We start from the raw sequence: 21529 nt of genomic DNA on the forward strand, positions 1-21529 counted from the left end.
ATCCCACATGCCGCGGAGCGGCTGGGCCCCTGAGCCATGGCCGCTGAGCCTGCGCGTCCGGAGCCTGTTCTCCGCAACGGGAGAGGCCACAACAGTGAGAGGCCCTCGTAAAGCAAAAAAAAAAAAAAAAAAAAAGCATACCTATTGAGGGACTTCCCTGGCAGTCCAGTGGTTAAAACTCTGTGCTTCCAGTGCAGGAGATGCGGGTTCCATCCCTTGTCAAGGAACTAAGATCCCACATGTCACACTGCGCAGCCAAAAAATAAAAAGCATACCTATTGAGGATAAAGCAAATTTTTATTTTATTTATTTTTCTTCCAGTTTTATTGAAATATAGTTGACATATGGCACTGTATAAGTTTAAGGTGTACAGATTAGTAATTTGATTTACATGCATCATGAAGCAATTATCACAATAAGCTTAGTGAACATCCTTCATCTCATACAGATACAAAATTAAAGAATAGAAGATAATTTTTTTTCTTGTGATGAGGACTCTTAGGATTTCCTCTCTTAACGACTTTCAAGTATGATATACACCAGTGTTAATTCTATTTACCATGTTGTACATTACATCCCTAGTACTTACTTTATAACTGGAAGTTGGTACCTTTTGACGGCCTTCACCCAATTCCCCTTCCCCCCCACCTCTGGTAACCACAAATCCGGTCTCTTTTTTATGAGTGTGTTTGTTTTTGAAGTATAATTAACCTACAACACTATGTTAGTTCCTTTTACACAACATAGTGATTTGCTGTTTCTATACATTTCAAACTGATCTTCACAATAAGTTTAATCAAGTCTAGTTACCATAAGTCACCATACAAAGATATTACATAGTTACTGTATTCCCCACACTGTACATTTCATACCCGTGACTCATTTATTTTGCAACTGGAAATCTGTACTTCTTAATCTCCTCACCTATTTGTTTCTTTCCCTTACCTCCCCTCCCTTCTGGCAAACACCTCTTTGTTCTCTCTATATATAAAACTCTGTTTATGTTTTGTTATGTTTGTTAATTTTTTTTAATTCCATGTATAAGTGAAATAGTACAGTATTGCTCTTTCTCTGTCTGACTTACCTTACTTAGCATAACATTGATCCCTTCTAGGTCCATCCATGTTGTCACAAATGGCAAGATTCCATTCTTTTTTTATGGCTGATTAATATTACATTGGTGGCACAGTGGTTGGGAGTCCGCCTGCCGATGCGGGGGGCGCAGGTTCGTGCCCGGGTCCGGAGGGTCCCACGTGCCGCGGAGCGGCTGGGCCCGTGAGCCATGGCCGCTGGGCCTGCGCGTCCGGAGCCTGTGCTCCGCCGCGGGAGAGGCCGCGGCAGTGAGAGGCCCGCGTACCGCAAAAAAAAAAAAAAAAAAAATATTCCATTGTGTGTGTGTCTGCATGGGTGCGCGCACGTGTGTTTGTGTGTGTGTGTATATTACATCTTTTTTATCCATTTATGTTTTGATAGGCAGTTAGGTTGCTTCCATATCTTGGCTATTGTAAATAATGCTTCAGTGAACATAGGGGTGCATGTATCTTATGTTCTCTAATTAGTGTTTTAGTTTTCTTTGGATAAATACCCAGGAGTGGTATTGCTGGAGATAAAGCAAATTTTAAATGCTATCTAAACAAAGTGTATACAAACAGAACAGAAACTGATTGTAAAGGCCCATTCTGTGTTCCTAAGTATTGGCAGCATATAACAGGGACCTTAGATTTGGACCAGGAAATGGAATCTTCTAATCCTATTTAAACTTCTCCTTTACCAAATAGAGGGTTTATTTTTTTCCACTCTCAACTAGTTTATTCAACTCTGTTCCTGGATAAATGCTTCTCTGTCACTGTGGCTTACCTTGAAAACAACTAGCATTCTAGCATTTCCTTTTACAGACCAACTTCACTACCCTTAAAGATGTTCAAGTTTTTTTTAAAAAATCATCACCCTCTAATGCCAGTAATAAATAAGTCATACTAACATAGGGACCAGGGAGTGAAAATAGTTGAAGTGCTTTACAAGAGAAATTGAAGATCAAGATAAGAGAGAATATTACAAGGGAATTACTATTCTGTATATCAGTAACCCTAAATTCCTTCTTCTTGAGTTCCTTACAAAGGAACTATTTGAGCCATCTATCTATCTAAAAATAAATTCTCAAAGTCCAAACTAAGCATATCTTACAGTTGCGGATTCTTGTGGGTGTAAATTCAACTATCTTTAACTTGCAGTTATATCAAAGCCACCATCTTATTTTAAATTTTGCAATGCTTTAAAAAATTTGGTAGTTTTAGTCATATTATGTTTTTGTTTTATGACCTTTTAATGAGTTTCTATGCTTTGAATAAGAAAAAACATGTATTTTCTCCTCTGTTTACTTATCTGGAAGTTTTTGCTTCTTTAACAAATCCTTCCCTTCCTTTGTTAGCTGAAAAATAAAAGTCCATATTTTAAAAGAATAGCATAGTTTATTTGAAGGATGTGGCAATAGACTATATGTAATTAATAGTACATCAGTTATTTAAAGCAAATAAAATATATGACCCACCATTTTAGTCAGGGTTTTAGCTCTTAGGTTGGTTTTCTATTTTTAAATGAAAGATATATTGCCATTTATTAGTTTATATTATCTCCACATGCAGTTGATGTTATTGTCAAACCAGAAGAAGGAGGCTTTCTTGCTGTGGACTGCTTTCCTGGCACTAATATGTCATGGTGATATTTTCTCCTGCTGTTCCCTATTACATTCCCATTTAGTTGTGATGTTTTCCTTTTTGTGAGCTTCCTATCTGTTTTCAGGCCCTATATAAAATAAACTATTTAAGTGTCATCCAGTGACCAGGAGGAATAGCTACAGGGAAGATAGTAACTGAAGACAGAAATTCAAGGATACCTTTCATAGCATTGACAATACCAGCAAGCATGACTGATGCTACCTGAGGAAAAGCTTTCATTAGGTCTACAGAGGGGCTTAATTAAAGCAAGAGAAGACAGTCTCTTCCCTGAAGAGCTTTATAACCCAGATGGATGGATCCAACATATATACATAAAGTGACTACAATTTATTTCTTCGCCTGTGTGATACATGAGTTAGTTTACTAAAAAACATGGAGTGGAGAGTGCTAAATGCACACTGAATAACAGAATGTTCCAGGTGATAAGAATATAATCAAGCATAGTTCTCCAAGTATGTTGATGGACATATAGATTGGATCAGCTTGTAACAGGTTTATGTTTACTGCCAAGTGCAGTACAGAAATTAAGCTGGACAACTCTGCTCTAAAAACACTTTTGAAATGGATGGAAAACAATCAGCTAGGAAAATGAGCTGGAAAATTAAAGAAGGAAAAGCCTTTTCTTCGTAAAACTAAATCTCATTGCAGCATCCACTGTCTGTATAGCCTTTGTTCTTTCTATAAGCAAAAATGGAAGGGGTAAAATGGGGAACTTCTTAGGAGGTTTCTTAAAATTTACAGTGTAATTTGGATCCTCCTCTCCTCTCATGCTGTGATACTTTAATTTATAGTTCTTTTCAGTAAATTTATAATCTAAGAGAAAAGTGGTAAGACTTAGAAGTGTGTCTTAGGAGAAGGATCAGAAAACTATGGCCCATGAGCCAAATCTAACCTGCTGCCTTGATTTTAGAAATTAAATTTTATTAGAACAAAGCCATGCTCATTTGTTTACATATTTTCTGTGGCTGTGGAGTTAAGTAAACTGGACAGAGTCTGCATGGCATAGAAAGCTGAAAATATGGGAGTTCCCTGGCAGTCCAGTGGTTAAAACTCCGAGCTTTCACTGCGGAGGGCCCAGGTTCAATCCCTGGTTGGGGAACTAAGATCCCACAAGCCGAGTGGTGCGGCCAGAGAATAAAAGATATTTACAGTCTGGCCCTTTACAGGAGTAGTTTACTGACCCCTATTAAGGATCTTCAAATAAGGAAGAATACCTTTTTCAGTATAAATAATGGTGTTGAAGAGATTGGTTTCTGCTTAATATTGTTATAAAAATTGCTGTGCACTTAAGTGCTGGTTGAATGAATGTTGCTCAGATAATTTAAGAAATTGTATATGCTTATATATAGTAAAACTAGTTCTTTGTTTACAGTCAAAGTAAACTGACTCCTTCAATTCTCACATACGATGGTTTGTAAATTCTTCTAGATTGCACGTGTTGCTTCTGCTTACACACGAACTTGCTTTATAAAGCATATCCTTTTCAAAGCAGTTTGTATAAAGCTATACCTACACAGTACTTTGCCTAAAACGTACACCCTGATTTTTAAGTGCAAAGCCAGCATATTGATATAATTTGTAATTATTCTTTGCTAAGTCACAGAGCCAAAATTCTTTTCTTTTTTTTTTTTTTTCTCGTGGTATGCGGGCCTCCCTCTGTTGTGGCCTCTCCCGCTGCGGAGCACAGGCTCCGGACGCGCAGGCTCATTGGCCATGGCTCACAGGCCCAGCCGCTCCGCGGCATGTGGGATCCTCCCAGACCGGGGAGCGAACCCGGTTCCCCTGCATCGGCAGGCGGACGCGCAACCACTGCGCCACCAGGAAAGCCCAAAAATTCTTTTCTTAAATACATTACTTAGCAACCCAGCTAAGATTAATGAAGGAAGTCTTCATGCCTTCATTGGTGTTTCATTCGCTAATAGCATAACAGTGGGGCTGATTTTATTTATTAAATTATAAAGCCTGCTCATCACTTCCGTGGCCCCGAGTCCCAGTAATCCTTATAAGTATCAGCATGCCTTACATCCCTGTCTTTTCTAAAACCCCAAAGCACGTCACCCATAAACCTCATTCACGTTCATAGTCCCCCAGAGGGTAGGGGCAGGCACCAGTATACCTAGCAATAGGTAGAGAAATTAAGACACACACACAAAATCATTCATTTCGCCTTTGCTCATGTGACAAATTGAGCTATAATTGGTTTCATGCATTAATGTTTACTCTTTAGTATAATTGTTTGGGCAGCTTTCTTTCCATTCCTTCTAAAGCATGTCCCTGCCATTAGTTTGGCTTCTTCACTTTGCCACTAGGGTGGCAACACCACAGATCTGATTATGCTTCTTCACTTCTTAAAACTCTGTATTGGTTCCTATGACCTTTATAGCTCTTCAGGATGGAACACGTGGTCTTCTGAGACCTGCCCCCCAGCGTCATCTCTAATTTTGCCTGCCCCACCCTTGTCCAGTCTAAATTTTATACCCCTACTCTATTAAATATGGGAGCTTGTAGTTCTCCTAACAGTGGTGTTTCATCACCTTTCCCCTTTGCCCAGGACTGCAGGTCTGTCTGCCTCTCCTGCCCTCTGCTTCACACTCTGCCAGCTTGTGCTCATCCTTCAGCTCCAGCATCGCCGCCTCTAAGGAGCCTCCCTGAAACTCTCTCCCTTCAAGCTGGGTTGAGTGGCTTCCATCTGGACCTCCATAGTTCTGCATGGATACTAACTTAATAGTGTACTCTGTAGAAATTACTTTTCATTTGTTTATCTTCCTTACTAGATTGTAAGTGCTGTGAAGGCAAGGGTCACATCTAAGTCAACTCTTTGTCCCCAGCACATACTTAGTGTTCTAGGCCTGTTATCTAATAGATATGAATAAATCTCACCCGCAAACACTGGTTCATCATAATTAGGCTCTTGCAAACTACTTACCTCCTTCTTCTTCCTCCCCTCTTCCTCCCCCCTCCCCCATTCCTCCTCTACTTCCCTCCTCTCTCAAGGACCGAGCTCTGGTGATAGTCAGGTATCCATCGCTTGGTACCTGCACCCAAGCATCTCAGCATTGCTGAAGGAACTAACTTCTTATTTTAAATAAATGGTCACTGCATTCAGATGGTCCCTCAACACTGTGACAGTCCTATTGAATTTCTCTAAAATCTTCACTTTTTCACTCTCCAGAACTACTTTAGATCTTCTCATCTCACTTCTAAATTCTAAATCCACTCTACTTCATTGGGCACAAAGAATTAATCAAAAAAGTCATCTTCTCACCACCAAAACTACTGTCCTCCCTCAGCTGGGCTCAAACTCTACCTGTCCTTGGGTTACTGTGGATTAAGTTTCAATCCCTCTTCTACTGCTTTGGCTCCCAACCCCACTATCCTTCTCAAGGACTCTGTTTCTGCAATTACTTCCTCACTTCCTATCACCCTACAGACATCCTCTGGCATCTCCTATCCCAAAAAATAAAAACAAAAACTTCCTTTTGTCTCATATTCCTTCACTTACTGCCCCATTTCTCTGCTCTACTTCATAGCAATTTATTTTTTTTCCGTTTAACTTTTTATTCAGACATAATAAATTCAAATCACACAATTCAAATCACAGGAGAAATGCAAAAATAATACCCCAAAAAATGCCCTGTACCCAAATGATAATAACACCTTACACTTGCCTTATCCTTTTCTTTCTCTTCATATTTTCCTCTCATTTATTATTTTTATATTTTCCAAATGGGGATTTTCTAATTCTCTTATTCCTTCTCCATTTTTAGATTCCATTCTATTGTTAAAGGAGGAGCTTTCCCTTTTTCCCCCAGTTACTTATTGATTTGCTTGTGTAATATATTCATTGCGTTATAATTCATTGTAAGCATTATATTTTATTGTTCAGATTGTCTCAGATTTGGCCAGTGGAAGTCTTTTCAAGCTGGGTCCCGTATCATTTTGTCATGCCCCCATTCTGTAAGCACATACATTCTGGTATAACAAGGTAGTCCAAGCTTATCTTGTACCTTTCCTCCTCTAGCCCTTGAATCAACCATTTCTCCAGTGAGCCTTTAGGTAGAGAATGGTATTTAGAAAATAATATCTAGAGCCTAGGTGTGCTCATTGCTACTGGGGTCTCATTACTTCTAGGTGCCCTTAGCAGACAGAATTGATAGTAGCTTAAATTTTACCACTTCAGAGAAACTTTTCCTGAGTACTCCATCTCATGTGGCTGCATGGTCATTCTTTATCACATCACCCTCTTCTAACTTTCTTCATGACACTTGGCACTCACTGTTGGTTGGTTGCTTGCTTTATTGTGCATCTTCCTCTGACTAGAAAATTAGTATTATGAGAGCTAAGACCCTACCTATCTTTTCATCCTCAACACCTAGGAGAATGCCTGATGCCTAGTAGTCATTCCATACATTGTTGAATGGATAGATGAGTGGATGACTCCCTTGTCTTAGGGCAGTTTCACCGGTGTAACAGCTTCATCTTCTCTAGTCATGAACAGTAGGAATCTTTGGATGGGCTCTTATGTTTCATGGACTCTCAGCAGTTAGAGACTGGGAAAAACATTTCCTTCTTCATATTCTTGATGAAAACAGTAAAGATTTCTCATCGCTGTTAAGGAGCTTAATTCTCACAGCCCTTCTGTATTTGTTGTACAAATTGACCCTAATGTAGATTTCATAAAAACTGTTTTTATGAACGAACACTAACTTTAAATATTTTTAAGATATTTATAATCATATTGCCCCTCAACCCTCCTCTTAAGTAACTTAAACCTCTTACACATAAGATTTATTCATGAAGGTTAAGTGACCTACACTTTGATATTCTTGAAATGTATTAAGTTCATGCTTCATTTTTTTTTTTTTTGTCTATGGCAATATCTAGATCACTTTTCATGATCTGGCTTACCTCATTTTTTCTGAATTTAATTTTATTTATTTTTTTTATACAGCAGGTCCTTATTAGTCATCAATTTTATACACATCAGTGTATACATGTCAATCCCAATTGCCCAATTCATCACACCACCATCCCCCACCTCGGCTTTCCCCCCTTGGTGTCCATACGTTTTTGTTCTCTACATCTGTGTCTCAATTTCTGCCCTGCTAACCGGTTCATCTGTACCATTTTTCTAGGTTCCACATTTATGCGTTAATATACGATATTTGTTTTTCTCTTTCTGACTGACTTCACTCCGTATGACAGTCTCTAGATCCATCCACGTCTCTACAAATGACCCAATTTCGTTCCTTTTTATGGCTGAGTAATATTCCATGTATATATGTACCACATCTTCTTTATCCATTCGTCTGTCGATGGGCATTTAGGTTGCTTCCATGACCTAGCTATCATAAATAGTGAGGTTCATGCTTCTTTACTAGAATATCTGCTTTTCTTTTATCTACTGCCTCACTCCCTACTCACTGACTTTTTTTAATATTACCACTTTGGTGGGGTTTTAACTACATAATATAATAATTTTAAAACATCAGAAGATTTTACACAAAAGAAAAATTTAATTAAGTTTTTGTTTATTTAAAACACGGAACTTAAGGGGTCATATTTGATAGGTTCTTACTAAGATAGTACTTATAGCCTAATGAATTTTATTATATCTTGTCCTGTATACATGTGTTTTGTGTGGGGTTTTTTCCCACTGTACTTTTTGAAAATAAACTTTATGTTAGGACAGATTATATTTATAGAAAAGTACGCAATATAGTACAAAGAATTATCATATACCTCACACTCAGTGTCTCCTATTATTCATGTCTTACATTAATATGGTTCATTTATACAATTAATGAACCAATATGGATATATTATTATTGACAAAGTCCATAGTTTATTCAGATTTCCTTAGTTTTCACCTCACATCTTTTTTCTGTTCTAGGATTTCATTCAAGATACCACATTACATTTAGCTTTATGTCTCCTTTGGCTCCCCTAGGCTATAATAATTTCTCAGACTTTCCTTATTTTTGAAGAGCTTGACAGTTTTGAGAAGTATTGGTTATTTTACAGAATGTTTCTCTATCAGAAGCTGTCTGATATTTTTCATGGTCAGACTGGGGTTATGGGACTGGAGAGGAAAGTCACAGAGGGTAAAGTGCCATTTTCATCACGTTATTCCAGAAATAAATACCAGCATGATTTATCACTGTTGATTTGACCTTGATTGCCTGGCGGATGTTAGTGTTTGTCAGGTTTCTCCATGCAAAGTTACTTTTTTCCCCCCTCTTCCCATAGTGTAGTCTTTGGATGGAAGTCACTATTTGTAGCCCAAGCTTAAGAAGTGGGGGGTTATGCCCTACCTCCTGGAGGTGAGAGTATCTACATAAATTTTTGGAACTCTTCTGCACAGATATGTGTATTTACCCCTATTTATTTATTTATTTATTTATTCATGGGTATTCATTTTATACTGTAGATTATAATTTAATACTCTTTTCATCTATACTCGTGCTTCTCTTCATAATCAGATGAATCTTTTGCCTTTTCCTAAAGATTCATCTGGGGAGGGATAAAGCATGACTGTTGCTTCAGATTTTTGAGGCCTTCTGGGAATAAACAAGGCTGTAAAAAAAACAAAAGAAAAAAATACTCATTTATTTTGTTGCTCAGGTCATTTTTTTAGCATTAGCCATTGGGAGCTCCTTCAGTTGGCTCCTGTGTCTCTTTGACGTGTCCCCATCATTGTAGTTTTTTTTTTTTTTTTTGCTTTATCTTTTTTTGAGTACATCCTTCTGACTTTACAAGGTGCTCCAGGCTTATCTTGTATATATCCTGCCCCATAGAATCAGTGTTTTCTTTTTTTTTTTTTAACTAAACTGGATTCTGTAATAGTATTTGTTTGATTTTTGTTTTTAATTCTGAATTAGCATGAGATATTTGCAACATGATTATATATTTATCAAAATATCAAGAAAGGTCTGTTTGCTTTGTGACTTTCCAACTAGCCTGAATTTTTTTTCCATTAAAGATATAATTTGGTTTAGTTGCAACCAAGATTCCTGTCAAGTGACTAAAGTGGTACCTCACTGTTTACCTGACATTTATCATATTTTCAAAAAATGAACTGGTTCCACACAAGTGAATTTTTCAGATGCTTAAAGCTTAGACTTTTCATTTGTCTGTTCTTTCCTTCCTTCAAGGAACATATTTTAGGCACCTACCATGTGCTAGGCACAGTGCTGGGTACCCAGAACAGAGAGACAAGACACAGCTTTGTTTCTTGAGTAGTCCACAGTCCAGTAGGGACATAGTTATACCTCAGCATGATAAGTCCTATAATAAAATAAAGCTCAAGATGAAGTAGAAGCCAACAGAAAAGATCAAGGATAATTTTTTGACATTTCAAAGGATAAATATTAATTAGCCAGATGAAATGGGAGAGAATGAGTCAGGCAGGGAGGTTAAAGGAGATGGGCAAGGATGTTTTAACAAAATTGAGTAGCATGTAACTGAAAGAGTATGCCTTTTGAAGTACTACAAGGTGCTCACTCTGGCTGGAGCATAAAATAAGATGGAGGTAGTGGTGAGAGTTGAAAAGTAAGCCTAGGATCCATCATAAAGGGCATCATGTGCCATGTTTATATGTTAACATTTTGGTGGGGGGAGCACTGCTGGAGGGTTTTTAGGTAGAGGAGCAAGTAATCACTTTGACATTACTGTAGACAATGAATTAGAGTAGCCGAGAAACAAGGTGAGGAACCCATTTCAATAATCTAAACTAGAGATGAGGACAGTGATAACAGAGATTGAGTGAAGTGGATGGATTGGAGAGATAAAAAGGAAGTAGAATCAACACACCTTATCAACATATGGATGTGAGGTTAAAAAAGAGTGGGTGATAATTGAAGTGATAAATAAAACAGACCTTACCTGCATTTACCTGACAATATAGGCCTGTACAAAAATAACCATAATATAATTAAAACCACATTTTATGTCCCTTACTGAACAGAAGTTTGTGTGTCTACTTTCCAAGTATTTTGGAAGCATTACTGTAGCTTAACGGTCCAGTGATGGTCCCTGTAAAGGAACAGTACATGTGAGGATTAAGTACTGAAGAGCTCTGGTACGTCACTCTCGAGTTCTCAAAAATAGAACCAAATGAACTGAAAAGAAATCAACACTAGATGTAGGGAAATTTTTCAAATTAAAATTTGAAAAATTTCTTTCTCTAGCACAATCCTTATAGCTAGTGTACAGCAGCCAGCTTGAGCTGCCATGCCAATGTGTCTAAAAATTTTCTCTTACATTTCCTGGCAGAGTTTAGCTGATACTGTCTGTTATCCTGCGTAGACAACATAGTGATACAATACATTTACCCAGTGCATCGGTCTCATCAACTCCTCTTGCTGTGCAAATAGCTCCATAAATGTAAGTTTGGCACTTGGAAAACCACAAATATTTTTGGCCGGCTTACATGGCATTTTACACAAACATTTTGGCTTACTACATGTCACTGTAACATTAATTGGGGTTATTCTTTATATTAATAAATGATTTTTGCCTCAAAAAGTTCCCAGTGAACATAAATGAATCTGGCCAGTATTCTCATGAAATATCTCAACATTTCCATAATGCTACGGGCAAATGATGGCAGCTCATTTTTGCAGATGAGAAAATTGAAATAGTGACTTAGATGTATCACCTCAAGCCTCCTTGTCTGATGTGTTCCATATATATGCTGTTTCCAAAATAACATGGTTCAAAATAAAACAAGCATATTCAAATGTCAGATAACAAGTTTATATAATCCCTTAGTCATGAAGGCAGTTCCAGAAGGAGGTAGAAGACAACAAAAACAGAATATTGTAATTTTTCTAAAATGAGAGGTAGAGAAAGGACTAGGAAACAGTCCAAAACGCTCCTAGACAGTAACATCCTCTCCTAATTAGAGTGAAATCAGTAAAATAGTAATCATTAGGTTTACTAATATCCACTGAAATACAAAATAAAATAAGAAACACAGTTCATGCCTTGGCTTGATAAGTGCAAGTAAAACAGGATTTGCCTGCAGTTTTGTTATAGCTTCATACCATTCGTGATGAGAAGAAACTTCTGGATAGACTGGATAGATACAAGTGGTTTTCCAGCTTCTTCTACAGATTTGTAGTTCCACTTGACTCATTCTTTCTCCTAACAAATCATGAGAAAAATAGTATCTTTTAATAAGGAACTAATGAGTTGATATCTAAGATATCAACTGAGTTGATATCTAAGTTGATATCTAAGATTAGTTCCTTTAATAAGGAACTAATGAGTTGATATCTAAGAATTTCCTAATTTATTCATTTCAAAAATTTAAGTATATTGGGGCTTCCCTGGTGGCGCAGTGTTTGAGAATCCGCCTGCCAATGCGGGGGACGCAGGTTCAAGCCCTGGTCCGGGAGGATCCCACATGCCGCGGGGCAACTGGGCCCGTGAGCCACAACTACTGAGTCTGTGCATCTGGAGCCTGTGCTCCGCAACAAGAGAGGCTGCGACAGTGAGAGGCCCGCACACTGCAATGAAGAGTGGCCCCTGCTCGCCACAACTAGAGAAAGCCCTCGCACAGAAACGAAGACCCAACACAGCCAAAAATAAATAAATAAAACAAATTTTTTTTAAAATTTAAGTATAAATCGTTTTTAACATTAAGATGAACTGTTCAGTACAACCTCCTGACCATCTTTAAAACCACTGTTACAGACTATTCAGACATTATTAAGTTGTAGAATCTTCTTCGCTTGCTTGCTTGCTTTCTTTTTTTTTTTTTTTTTTTTTTGCAGTACACGGGCCTCTCACTGTTGTGGCCTCTTCCGTTGCAGAGCACAGGCTCCGGACGCGCAGGCTCAGCGGCCATGGCTCACGGGCCCAGCCGCTCCACGGCATGTGGGATCTTCCCGGACCGGGACACGAACCCGCATCCCCTGCATCGGCAGGCGGACTCTCAACCACTGCGCCACCCGGGAAGCCCTCTTTCTTTCTTTATGGCTGCATTGGGTCTCTGTTGTTGCATGCGGGCTTTCTCTAGTTGTGGCAAGCGGGGGCTATTCTTCATTGCAATGCGTGGGCTTCTCATTGTGGTGGCTTCTCTTGTTGCAGAGCACCGGCTCTAAGCGCGCGGGCTTCAGTAGTTGTGGCACATGAGCTCAGTAGTTGTGGCTCACGGGCTCTAGAGCACAGGCTCAGTAGTTGTGGCGCACGGGCTTAGTTGCTCCGTGGCATGTGGGATCTTCCCGGACCAGGGATGGAAACTGTGTGTGTCCTCTCCATTGGCAGGCGGATTCTTAACCACTGTGCCACCAGGGAAGTCCCTGCTTTTTATATACCAAAGTAAGTCCAGGATCGTAAACATTTTTAGTAAGGAAGGAACTGAAGATAACACCATGTTTTGTATTTTCAAGTATCATCTAGGGGGCTTCCCTGGTGGCGCAGTGGTTAAGAATCTGCCTGCCAATGCAAGGGACATGGGTTCAAGCCCTGGTCCGGGAAGATCCCACATGCTGCGAAGCAACTAAGCCCGTGCACCGCAACTACTGAAGCCCGTGCAACTAGAGCCCATGCTCCGCAACAAGAGAAGCCACGGCAATGAGAAGCCCGCACACCGCAACGAAGAGTAGCCCCCACTCACCGCAACTAGAGAAAGGCCACACACAGCAATGAAGATGCAACGCAGCCAAAAATAAATTTATTGATTTAAAAAAAAGTATCATCTAGGAAAGGCCTTATGCACAGATTGAAAACTAATATATAAATCTTTATATTGTGGGTGTGGTTCCTATGAAATCTAACCAACTACCAAAAATCTCTCTTCCACATCTAACCCATGCCTTTCTTTACTAAGTGACACATAAAATTTGTCAAATTCAACTTTTAATACCTAGTTTAGATTTATGGATCTATAGAAGTAATGTGGAGGAAGTTATAAAGCTGCACTGTCTATTATGGCTAGCCATTAGCTACATATGGCTATTTAAATCAAAATTTAAGGGACTTCCCTGGTGGTGCAGTTGTTACGAATCCACCTGACAATGCAGGGGACACGGCTTCCATCCCTGGTCCGGGAAGATTCCACATGCCACGGAGCAACTAAGCCCATGCGCCACAACTGCTGAGCCTGCACTCTAGAGCCTGCGAGCCACAACTACTGACCCCGCGTGCCACAACTACTGAAGCCTGCGCGCCTAGCGCCTGTGCTCTGCAACAAGAGAAGCCACCACAATAAGAAGCCCACGCACCACAGCGAAGAGTAGCCCCCGCTCACCGCAACTAGAGAAAGCCCACGCACAGCAGTGAAGACTCAACACAGCCAAAAATAAATTAATTAAAAGTAAATAAATAAATCAAAATTTAAATTTAATATAATTTAAAACTCAGTTCTTCAGTTGCACTAGCCACATTTAAAGTGTTCAGTAGCCACATGAAGCTAGTGGCTACCATATTGGACAGCACAGTTGTAGAACATTTATTGGACAATGCAGATGTAGAACAATGCAGAGAGTTTAATTTGACAAAATAGTCTAGAAAGTATTGATACAAAAGGCACTTCAGTTGATAGTGACTTACATACTTATCTATAACATATGATGGCTTCTCAGGAGGGAAGGCAATCAAACTGTTGATAAACAGAACCTGAAAATGAAATGAAACAGTAATTTCATTTTGCCAAAAAAGTGACTTAAATTTTATAAATCCCACTTTCTTTCCTAAAATCCTACCCTAAAAAATTTACAAATGCAGAACTTATGAAGGCTACATGTGCAGAATTGTATGTAGAGCTAGTTCAGGATTCTCAGAATTTCTCCAGTCCATCTTACACTACTCTTCCCTTCTGCACATTTGCTCATTAGCTTCTACACAATATGTTGACTTAAATGTTTATCATATATATATATTTTAACTTCTACCTAATTTGCTGACTTAGATTGTAGCTCTTTGGTAGACAAAGATAATATGTACCCATATTTGTGTATCATCTTGAGGTTAAAGTCTTTAAGTGCCACTTATACACCCCATATGTTTCAACTTTGTATAAGAAAGTGATTGTCTTTATTCTTAAGGAAATATTGTCACCCATCCCTTAGTAAAAATGATAAAATATTTTTTCCACCCTCAGTTTTTTCAAAAGCAGACCCTTCTGATAAATTCTGTTCTATAATGCCTGAGTCCAGGTTGAGCCTGGGAGGTGTTAGGATAAGCCTGGAACATCTTGTGCCAGAAACTGTTGGGGGCATAGTCGAAGGACATAGATGCCAGCCTGAAGTTCCCACTGGCCAAATCTGGGGGAAATTAAGTATAGTAATGAATTATAAGTCACTGAAAAAATAGGAATGTATTAGTTCATACTGATGATGGATGGATGGATGGAGAAGAAAGGAAGGCTCTTCTTTATAGTACAATGCTGACTGATAAATTTGGATGGAATGATGAAGTTGGAAAATCACCATTCTGCAACTATCACAACAAAGATTGGTTTAGGCAAGAATGATCAGTAGATGCTAAATATAGGGGGGATGTTTTGACAAGGAACAGGATGTTTACATAGTCTTAATTGTCTTCTCACTGCTTCTTAGTTACAAAGAGGAAAATAACTGTAATATGGAAAAACCAGTGAGAGGCAGATGGGCCTCTGGATGTGATACCTTGAGATACATTCAGCATCATTTATGTCATATTTGTATGTAAGTGGGAGGCATAACCTGAATTTAATCATGAGAAGACATCAGACAAAATCAAAGTGGAAATCATTCTATTAAAAAAAAAAGTGTCCTGCATTCTTAAAAATGTCAATGTCTTGAAAGATAGGGGAGAAGAAGGCAGGGGGAAGGCTGAGGAACTATTCCAGATTAATGGAAACTAAAGAGACATGACAACTTACTGTTAATCTTTGATATAGGACTGGATCTCTGGACTAGAACTGAAAAAATGATAAAAGGGACATAATTAGGACAGTTGCCAAGACTGGAATATGGATGGTAGATTAGATAAAGAGTATTGTATTGATGTTAAATTTCCTAAATTTGCTAACTATATGATGAATATCTTTGTTCTTAGGAAGTACACAATGACGTACTTAAGGGTAGAGGAGCATGATGTCTGTAACTTAGTCTCAAATAGTTCAAGAAAATGATTGTGCATGTGTGGAGATAGAGAATACAATTACAAATGTACCATATCGTCAACAGTTGGTGAATTTTTGAGTAAAGGCTACAAAGAAGTTCTCCAAGTGTTGCAAGTTTTCCATAAATTTGAAATTATTTCAAAATAAAAATTTTACAACTCTATTCGATGTTCTTCTAGCCCTTTCTAAGGCACAAAATGACATGACGATAATGAAGATGCAATCAGAGAGACTTTTGAAAGAATATGACCAGCTCCTGAAAGAACACTCAGAACTTCAGGTGAGTGACAACCATTTTACGAGCCTCAGCTTTTTTAAATAGTAATTAATTACCTAAGTCAATTATTTGGGTTATTTGCCCTTCGCAAGCCAAGAGGATGTATTGATAGTTAATCCTAACTTTGCAAAGTGATTAAATAAGCCAATTTTTACTTGAAGATTGGGATATTGCATGAAAATAATCATAACATAGAGAATTACTGACATGCTAACTTACAGCATTCTAGCTGGGGTAAAGTTTTAAGCAAAAGAATTGAGCCATAAAAACAGCAGCATTGGAAACCAGACTGGTTCTGGAAAAATTTAGTTTTGCCATTTAGAATGTTTGCCATATGCATGCCAAAATAAAGCCAAAAATTGAAGACCCACATTACGGTACTCCTTCTATCTCACTGTTTGAAATATCTTAGGACAAAGCCTGAGGCATTCAAGTATATGTTTTACCTCCAGAGTTGAGTTGAAAGATGGAAATGGAGAAAACCTTTTTATTGTTGAAGTCACAGCGTCAGGGGCCATGGTTTTCTTTCTGTTCCCCTTCAGTCCAGCAAGAGTCAGTTCCCTACCTTCACCCATGTTGGGTTTGTCTTTGCTTCCTTCTTGGGCTGCCAGCCTCTAACCTGATTTGATTTCCCAGCCCACTTTGACCACATGTGGGGAGAATTCGGGGAAGAGACCACTCCAGAGGCACCCCTGGCCCTCCCAATTCCTCCCAAGATGGAGGGTCTCTGCTCCTCTGCTTTAAGATTGGGCTTATCCTTAGAAATTGGCAGCATTTATGGCCTTCAGTGAGGGCTTTTTTTTAGCAATTACAGCTCTACAGTTATTTCACTGTATTAGAAGCCTTAGTACCAGGACTCATTTCCCTGCATGTCAGTGGTCATTGTATCTTCAGGGTCCAGCACTGTGCCTGGCACAAGACAAACATGCATGATATTCATAGGCTTGGAGTCAGACAGGCCTGGAATAACTATAACTTTCTTACTAGCTTTGTGATCCCAAGTAGGTCATGTCACCCCTCTGGGGCTCACGTTTCTTCATCTGTAAAATCAGAACAGTAATAACACCTGGCTCACTGGCTTGTTGGGAGGATTAAATAGAATGTGTAGGGTGCTTAGTATTGTGCCTGGCTGATAGTAAACACCCAAGGAATGATAGCCGTTATCATAATTATCACTATTACCAGTATTAATTCCTCTGTAGAAATTTTACTGAAAGAATGACTTATTCTCATCCAGCCACTTTGGCCTTGATTAGAGCCAGTCAAGAGATAATCTGATGCACATTTGTAATCTGGTATTCCCAGCTGAGTTGCATGTCTGATTTAACTGACCTACTTTGACAGTAGGGCGACCAGAGAAGGATAGATACCCTGTGTGCTCCAGACACAGGACACCAAGAGCTCAGGTCTCATGCTCTGGAGTAGGTAGCTAAATTTTCAGCAGGACCACCCTTTCTCCATCTCTACCACAGAGGTCCTGAAATTGCTGACTTCCCCATGGCATGATGAGAATTATTCCATTGCATACTGAAAGATCCACCATGGAAACTGAAGAAACATTTTAGAAGCCTCTCGCCTAGAAATAGAACTATGTTTCCCTCCCATTTGTGACATCAGGGTGTAGTCAACAAGGGTGAGCATCTACACCGGTGGTCTCTGCCCAGGGTATCAGAAACGTTTAGATCCCTGGATGGAGAAAGAAGCAGAGAATGTCCCATTGTGGTAACAGCCAATGATTCTGTTAATCCCTCAAGAGTGTATGTGATAGTAAGATACCCTCAACCCATTTTCTTTCCCCCAAAAAAGCTTCAGTTTGCAGCTTATGCATTCCTGATAAAAGATGTTCAAAAGTTTTTATGAGTAATCCCTTCCCAAGAAAGTAGTTTTTATACCTGTGTCTTTGAAAAAATGTCCTCATCCCAGATATGCCAGGTGCCAGGCTGAGAGTTGGGCCTTGGTGCATTTAAGCGTTGTATCCAGGTTTTTGAAATACTTAATGGATGACCTTTACTGAGGGTGTGCTCTTGGACCAAGCACTTAGCTGATGGCTTCATATATGTTATCTGCGTTCTCTCCTTCATAGCCCATCAAATTATTGATAAAATACATATTTTAATATCCTATTTTGTGAATGAGGGAATCGAGACCTAGAGATGTTAAATAATGTACCCAAAGTCACTGAACTGAAAAGTGATAGCATTCAAAGTTGGATTTAAAGTCAGGAAATCTTTCTTCAGAACTTCCATCATTAACCACTATGCTCTTTCACCTGTGCTGGTCATTGGACTGTGGGTTCTGGGGTCCGCTGTCTGGATTCTGGGCAGATTCAGCCAAAGGGAGGCACTGGTAGAAGACTGAAGGCAGGAGGAGGGGGAAAGCCAAGAAAGTCTCCTGTTCTCTCCGCTTCGGGTGGCATCTGCCACAGCAGCCTCATCTCTTTCCATGGTCCCAGTTCCTACTGGGCGTCTTCCACCTGGTGGAACCTCATTCCTGGGATCCGTTAACACTGTCTCCTCCATTGCCCTCCAGCCCAAAGAATGGTTTTCTGCCGTTGCTAATACCTGAGGTGTCTTACCACCCTGTGTGGTGTGTCTACTCTCTCACCACCTATAAAACCAATTCCCTGTGATAAATATCTGATGAAAAAAGCTCTCAGCTCCATGCTTGACCAGTTCTGTAAACCTCGGGTGAATCATTTGACTTTCATGCAGCTTGGCTTCTTCAGTACTTAGATGAGGATTATAATATTTCATGAGCATTAAATCAGATCCTGGGCAAGAAAGCACTTTAAATATATTTAAACAAGAAAAACTCTCTACAACTGTACCGTGCTATGAGTTATTTCTCTATTGGACACTTTTTTTTCCCATCCACCTACTTAACCCTCCATTGTCCAGTAGGAGAACCTGAATAAGATTCTGAAATATAAGTGTCATTAAATGAGAACCATTTTCTTAAAAGTGACTCTTACACTTTGATATTCACCTTCTGAACCCAGCTGAGAAGCAAAAGATTGCTGTAGACCATCTACAGTAAAAAGCTGTACCAAATTGTCCTTCATGAATTTTACTTCAATTGTCAGACCAACCTCAATAATTGAATTACATCATAAAGTTCATTGGGAAACTTCACTTTCCAATTTTATATACTTGATTTACTTTAAATAAAATAATCATAAAATAAAGGACTGTTAAAACATTAAGGAAACAGGTGGAAGAGAGGAAAACTTGTTTCTTTACTGTAAACAAATCCCACTTTACATCTTTTAAATTTATTTAGATTTCTCATCTGATCCCCTTCTTGTTATAGGCACTAAATAAATATTAGAAAATAGTCCCTTCGAAATATGTAGTCTTTGCCTTTCCTTGTTTGCCCTGGCTGTCTTCTAGAAAAGAATGTACTCAGGATCGTTGGCAGCACAAAGCCATCAGCACTAGCCTTTTTTTTTGTTTTTGGCGTTAGGCGGGCCTCTCACCGCCGTGGCCTCTCCCGTTGAGGAGCACAGTCTCCGGACGCGCAGGCTCAGCGGCCATGGCTCACGGGCCCAGCCGCTCCGCGGCATGTGGGATCTTCCCGGACCGGGGCACGAACCCGCATCCCCTGCATCGGCAGGCGGACTCTCAACCACTGCGCCACCAGGGAAGCCCAGCACTAGTCATTTTTTAAATTTCATTTTGGAAAATCACCCTTCACTTAAGGGACTTATCCAGAATAGCAGATCCATTAAAGCTGTGCTTTTTATCTAAAGTGGTAAGATACATGTAAACACATAAAAGTGGTACCTTGTTACTCATATACCTCCTCTAATGCTGTCTCCTGACTCGATTGCTTAAAGTTGATGTTACTGAAGTTGCTCTGAAAGCAGAAATGCTCAGCCCCAACGAGAGCTTGATAGCTTCCCGGGTGCAACAGTAACCCCAGAACTCCATTGTTTGTGATATTTTTTCTCAGTGCAGATGTCTACCTTCTTCGTGCAAATGATCTCTATGGTTAACTTCTATCCCATTTTCCTCCAGTTTTAAATCATGTATTACAGTCATCTTGAGATCAGCAAAGAGTATAATTTGAGAAGCCAGTTCTATTGGCAAATATCTGAAGAACAAAAAAAACAAGGCCACCCCATATGGGTTTTTTGGTTCTCTTCATTCTTTCTTTGCCAGAAATCTTCATTAAATTTGCAAGAGGGAAATTTTAGAAATTTTGTTTTCCTTGTATAACCTGTGAAATGAAAGCAAAATAGATTAAAGCAGGGGAAAAGATGAACTTATCAAGAATGTTATTTTTTATCCCTCTAAGGACCTTTTCAAGTAAAACTACTCATTTTGTAGTTCTTTAAAATTTGAGACTTTCTCAATCTATGTTTTAATTTGATATTCTCGTAATTAATAACTATACACAGAAAAGAGGATGTTTTTTAAAAGTCCTTGTCATATTTATATGTGTTTCTCACTCTTGCTCTAACTACCTGTCACATTTTTTTTCTTGCAGGATCGTGCAGGGAAAGGCAATAAGAAAAGCCTGTGAACTTTATGAAAGAAGACTGTGATACACCATGTCAAGAGGATAAATTTGTTATCATGTTAGCCTCTAGAAAACTTAAAGTTCAGTTCAGAAAAACATACTGTCTATGACCAGCCAATATTTTTTTTAATGCCACACACATAGGCTGTTATCATAATGGTATTATCACAATATTTGATGATGTTTCAGATATATTGTAAAGTCTGTATTCTAGCTCTCAAGTGAAATATAAGCATGTTAAACACCTTATCTAGATACTGATAGTAACACTGGTGTATGGTGGCTGTTTACCAATAAAAGGAGAAATTCATTAGCCACTTACTTCCAAACTTAGATTTTTAAGTTGCATGAAACCATTAAATAAGCCTTAAAAGCTTTGATGAATTTCCAGTAATAATACTACTCTACTTAATCAGACAATGGTGTATTTGAAAATTGTATTCAATATCAGCAAGTTTGTTCATAGGGAGATTAAGGATAAATGATTAGAAGTAGCTACTATGTTTATAGGGAAGAGTCAGAGGAAAAAATAAAAACAATGACCTTAAGCTTTATTTTTTTAAGCCTGATGGTACTGCAGTTGACTGTCATAAGACAACTATATTGATAATTATATTTTCGTTACTGTGCTTCTGCACCTGTTGGAGATTATTTTTGTTGACATTTGTGTTACTAACACATAATTAGTAAAGATTCTGCTTTTTTAAAGTTCATCTGGGAATGGAGTTTACATCTATTTGCATAACTGCCACAGCACTAAACTGAAATTATTTTACAACAACGTGGAATTCTTGAATTGGAAATGTATAATGATCCAAAAAGCAGTGTTTCCCATTGCTGCGAGAGTTGCTAATTATACAAATATTACCTCAAATATACAAA

General features: G+C 38.8%; 1 protein-coding gene across 3 annotated transcripts in view; it reads left to right on the forward strand.

The window, feature by feature from the left end:
- Positions 1-20892, forward strand: part of BCAP29 (B cell receptor associated protein 29) — a 42071-nt gene extending 21179 nt beyond the window's left edge. For all 3 annotated transcript variants that reach the window (XM_024115965.3, XM_055085084.1, XM_024115966.3), the window contains exons 7-8: positions 16029-16129; positions 20615-20892. In XM_024115965.3, coding sequence (XP_023971733.1) covers positions 16029-16129; positions 20615-20650 — 137 coding nt within the window. In that variant the 3' untranslated portion in view covers positions 20651-20892. The remainder of the gene's footprint in view (positions 1-16028; positions 16130-20614) is intronic.
- The last annotated feature ends 637 nt before the right edge of the window (positions 20893-21529 follow it).

This window comes from Physeter macrocephalus, chromosome 5 (assembly GCF_002837175.3).
Source record: "Physeter macrocephalus isolate SW-GA chromosome 5, ASM283717v5, whole genome shotgun sequence".
NCBI classification, from domain to species: Eukaryota; Metazoa; Chordata; class Mammalia; order Artiodactyla; family Physeteridae; genus Physeter; species Physeter macrocephalus.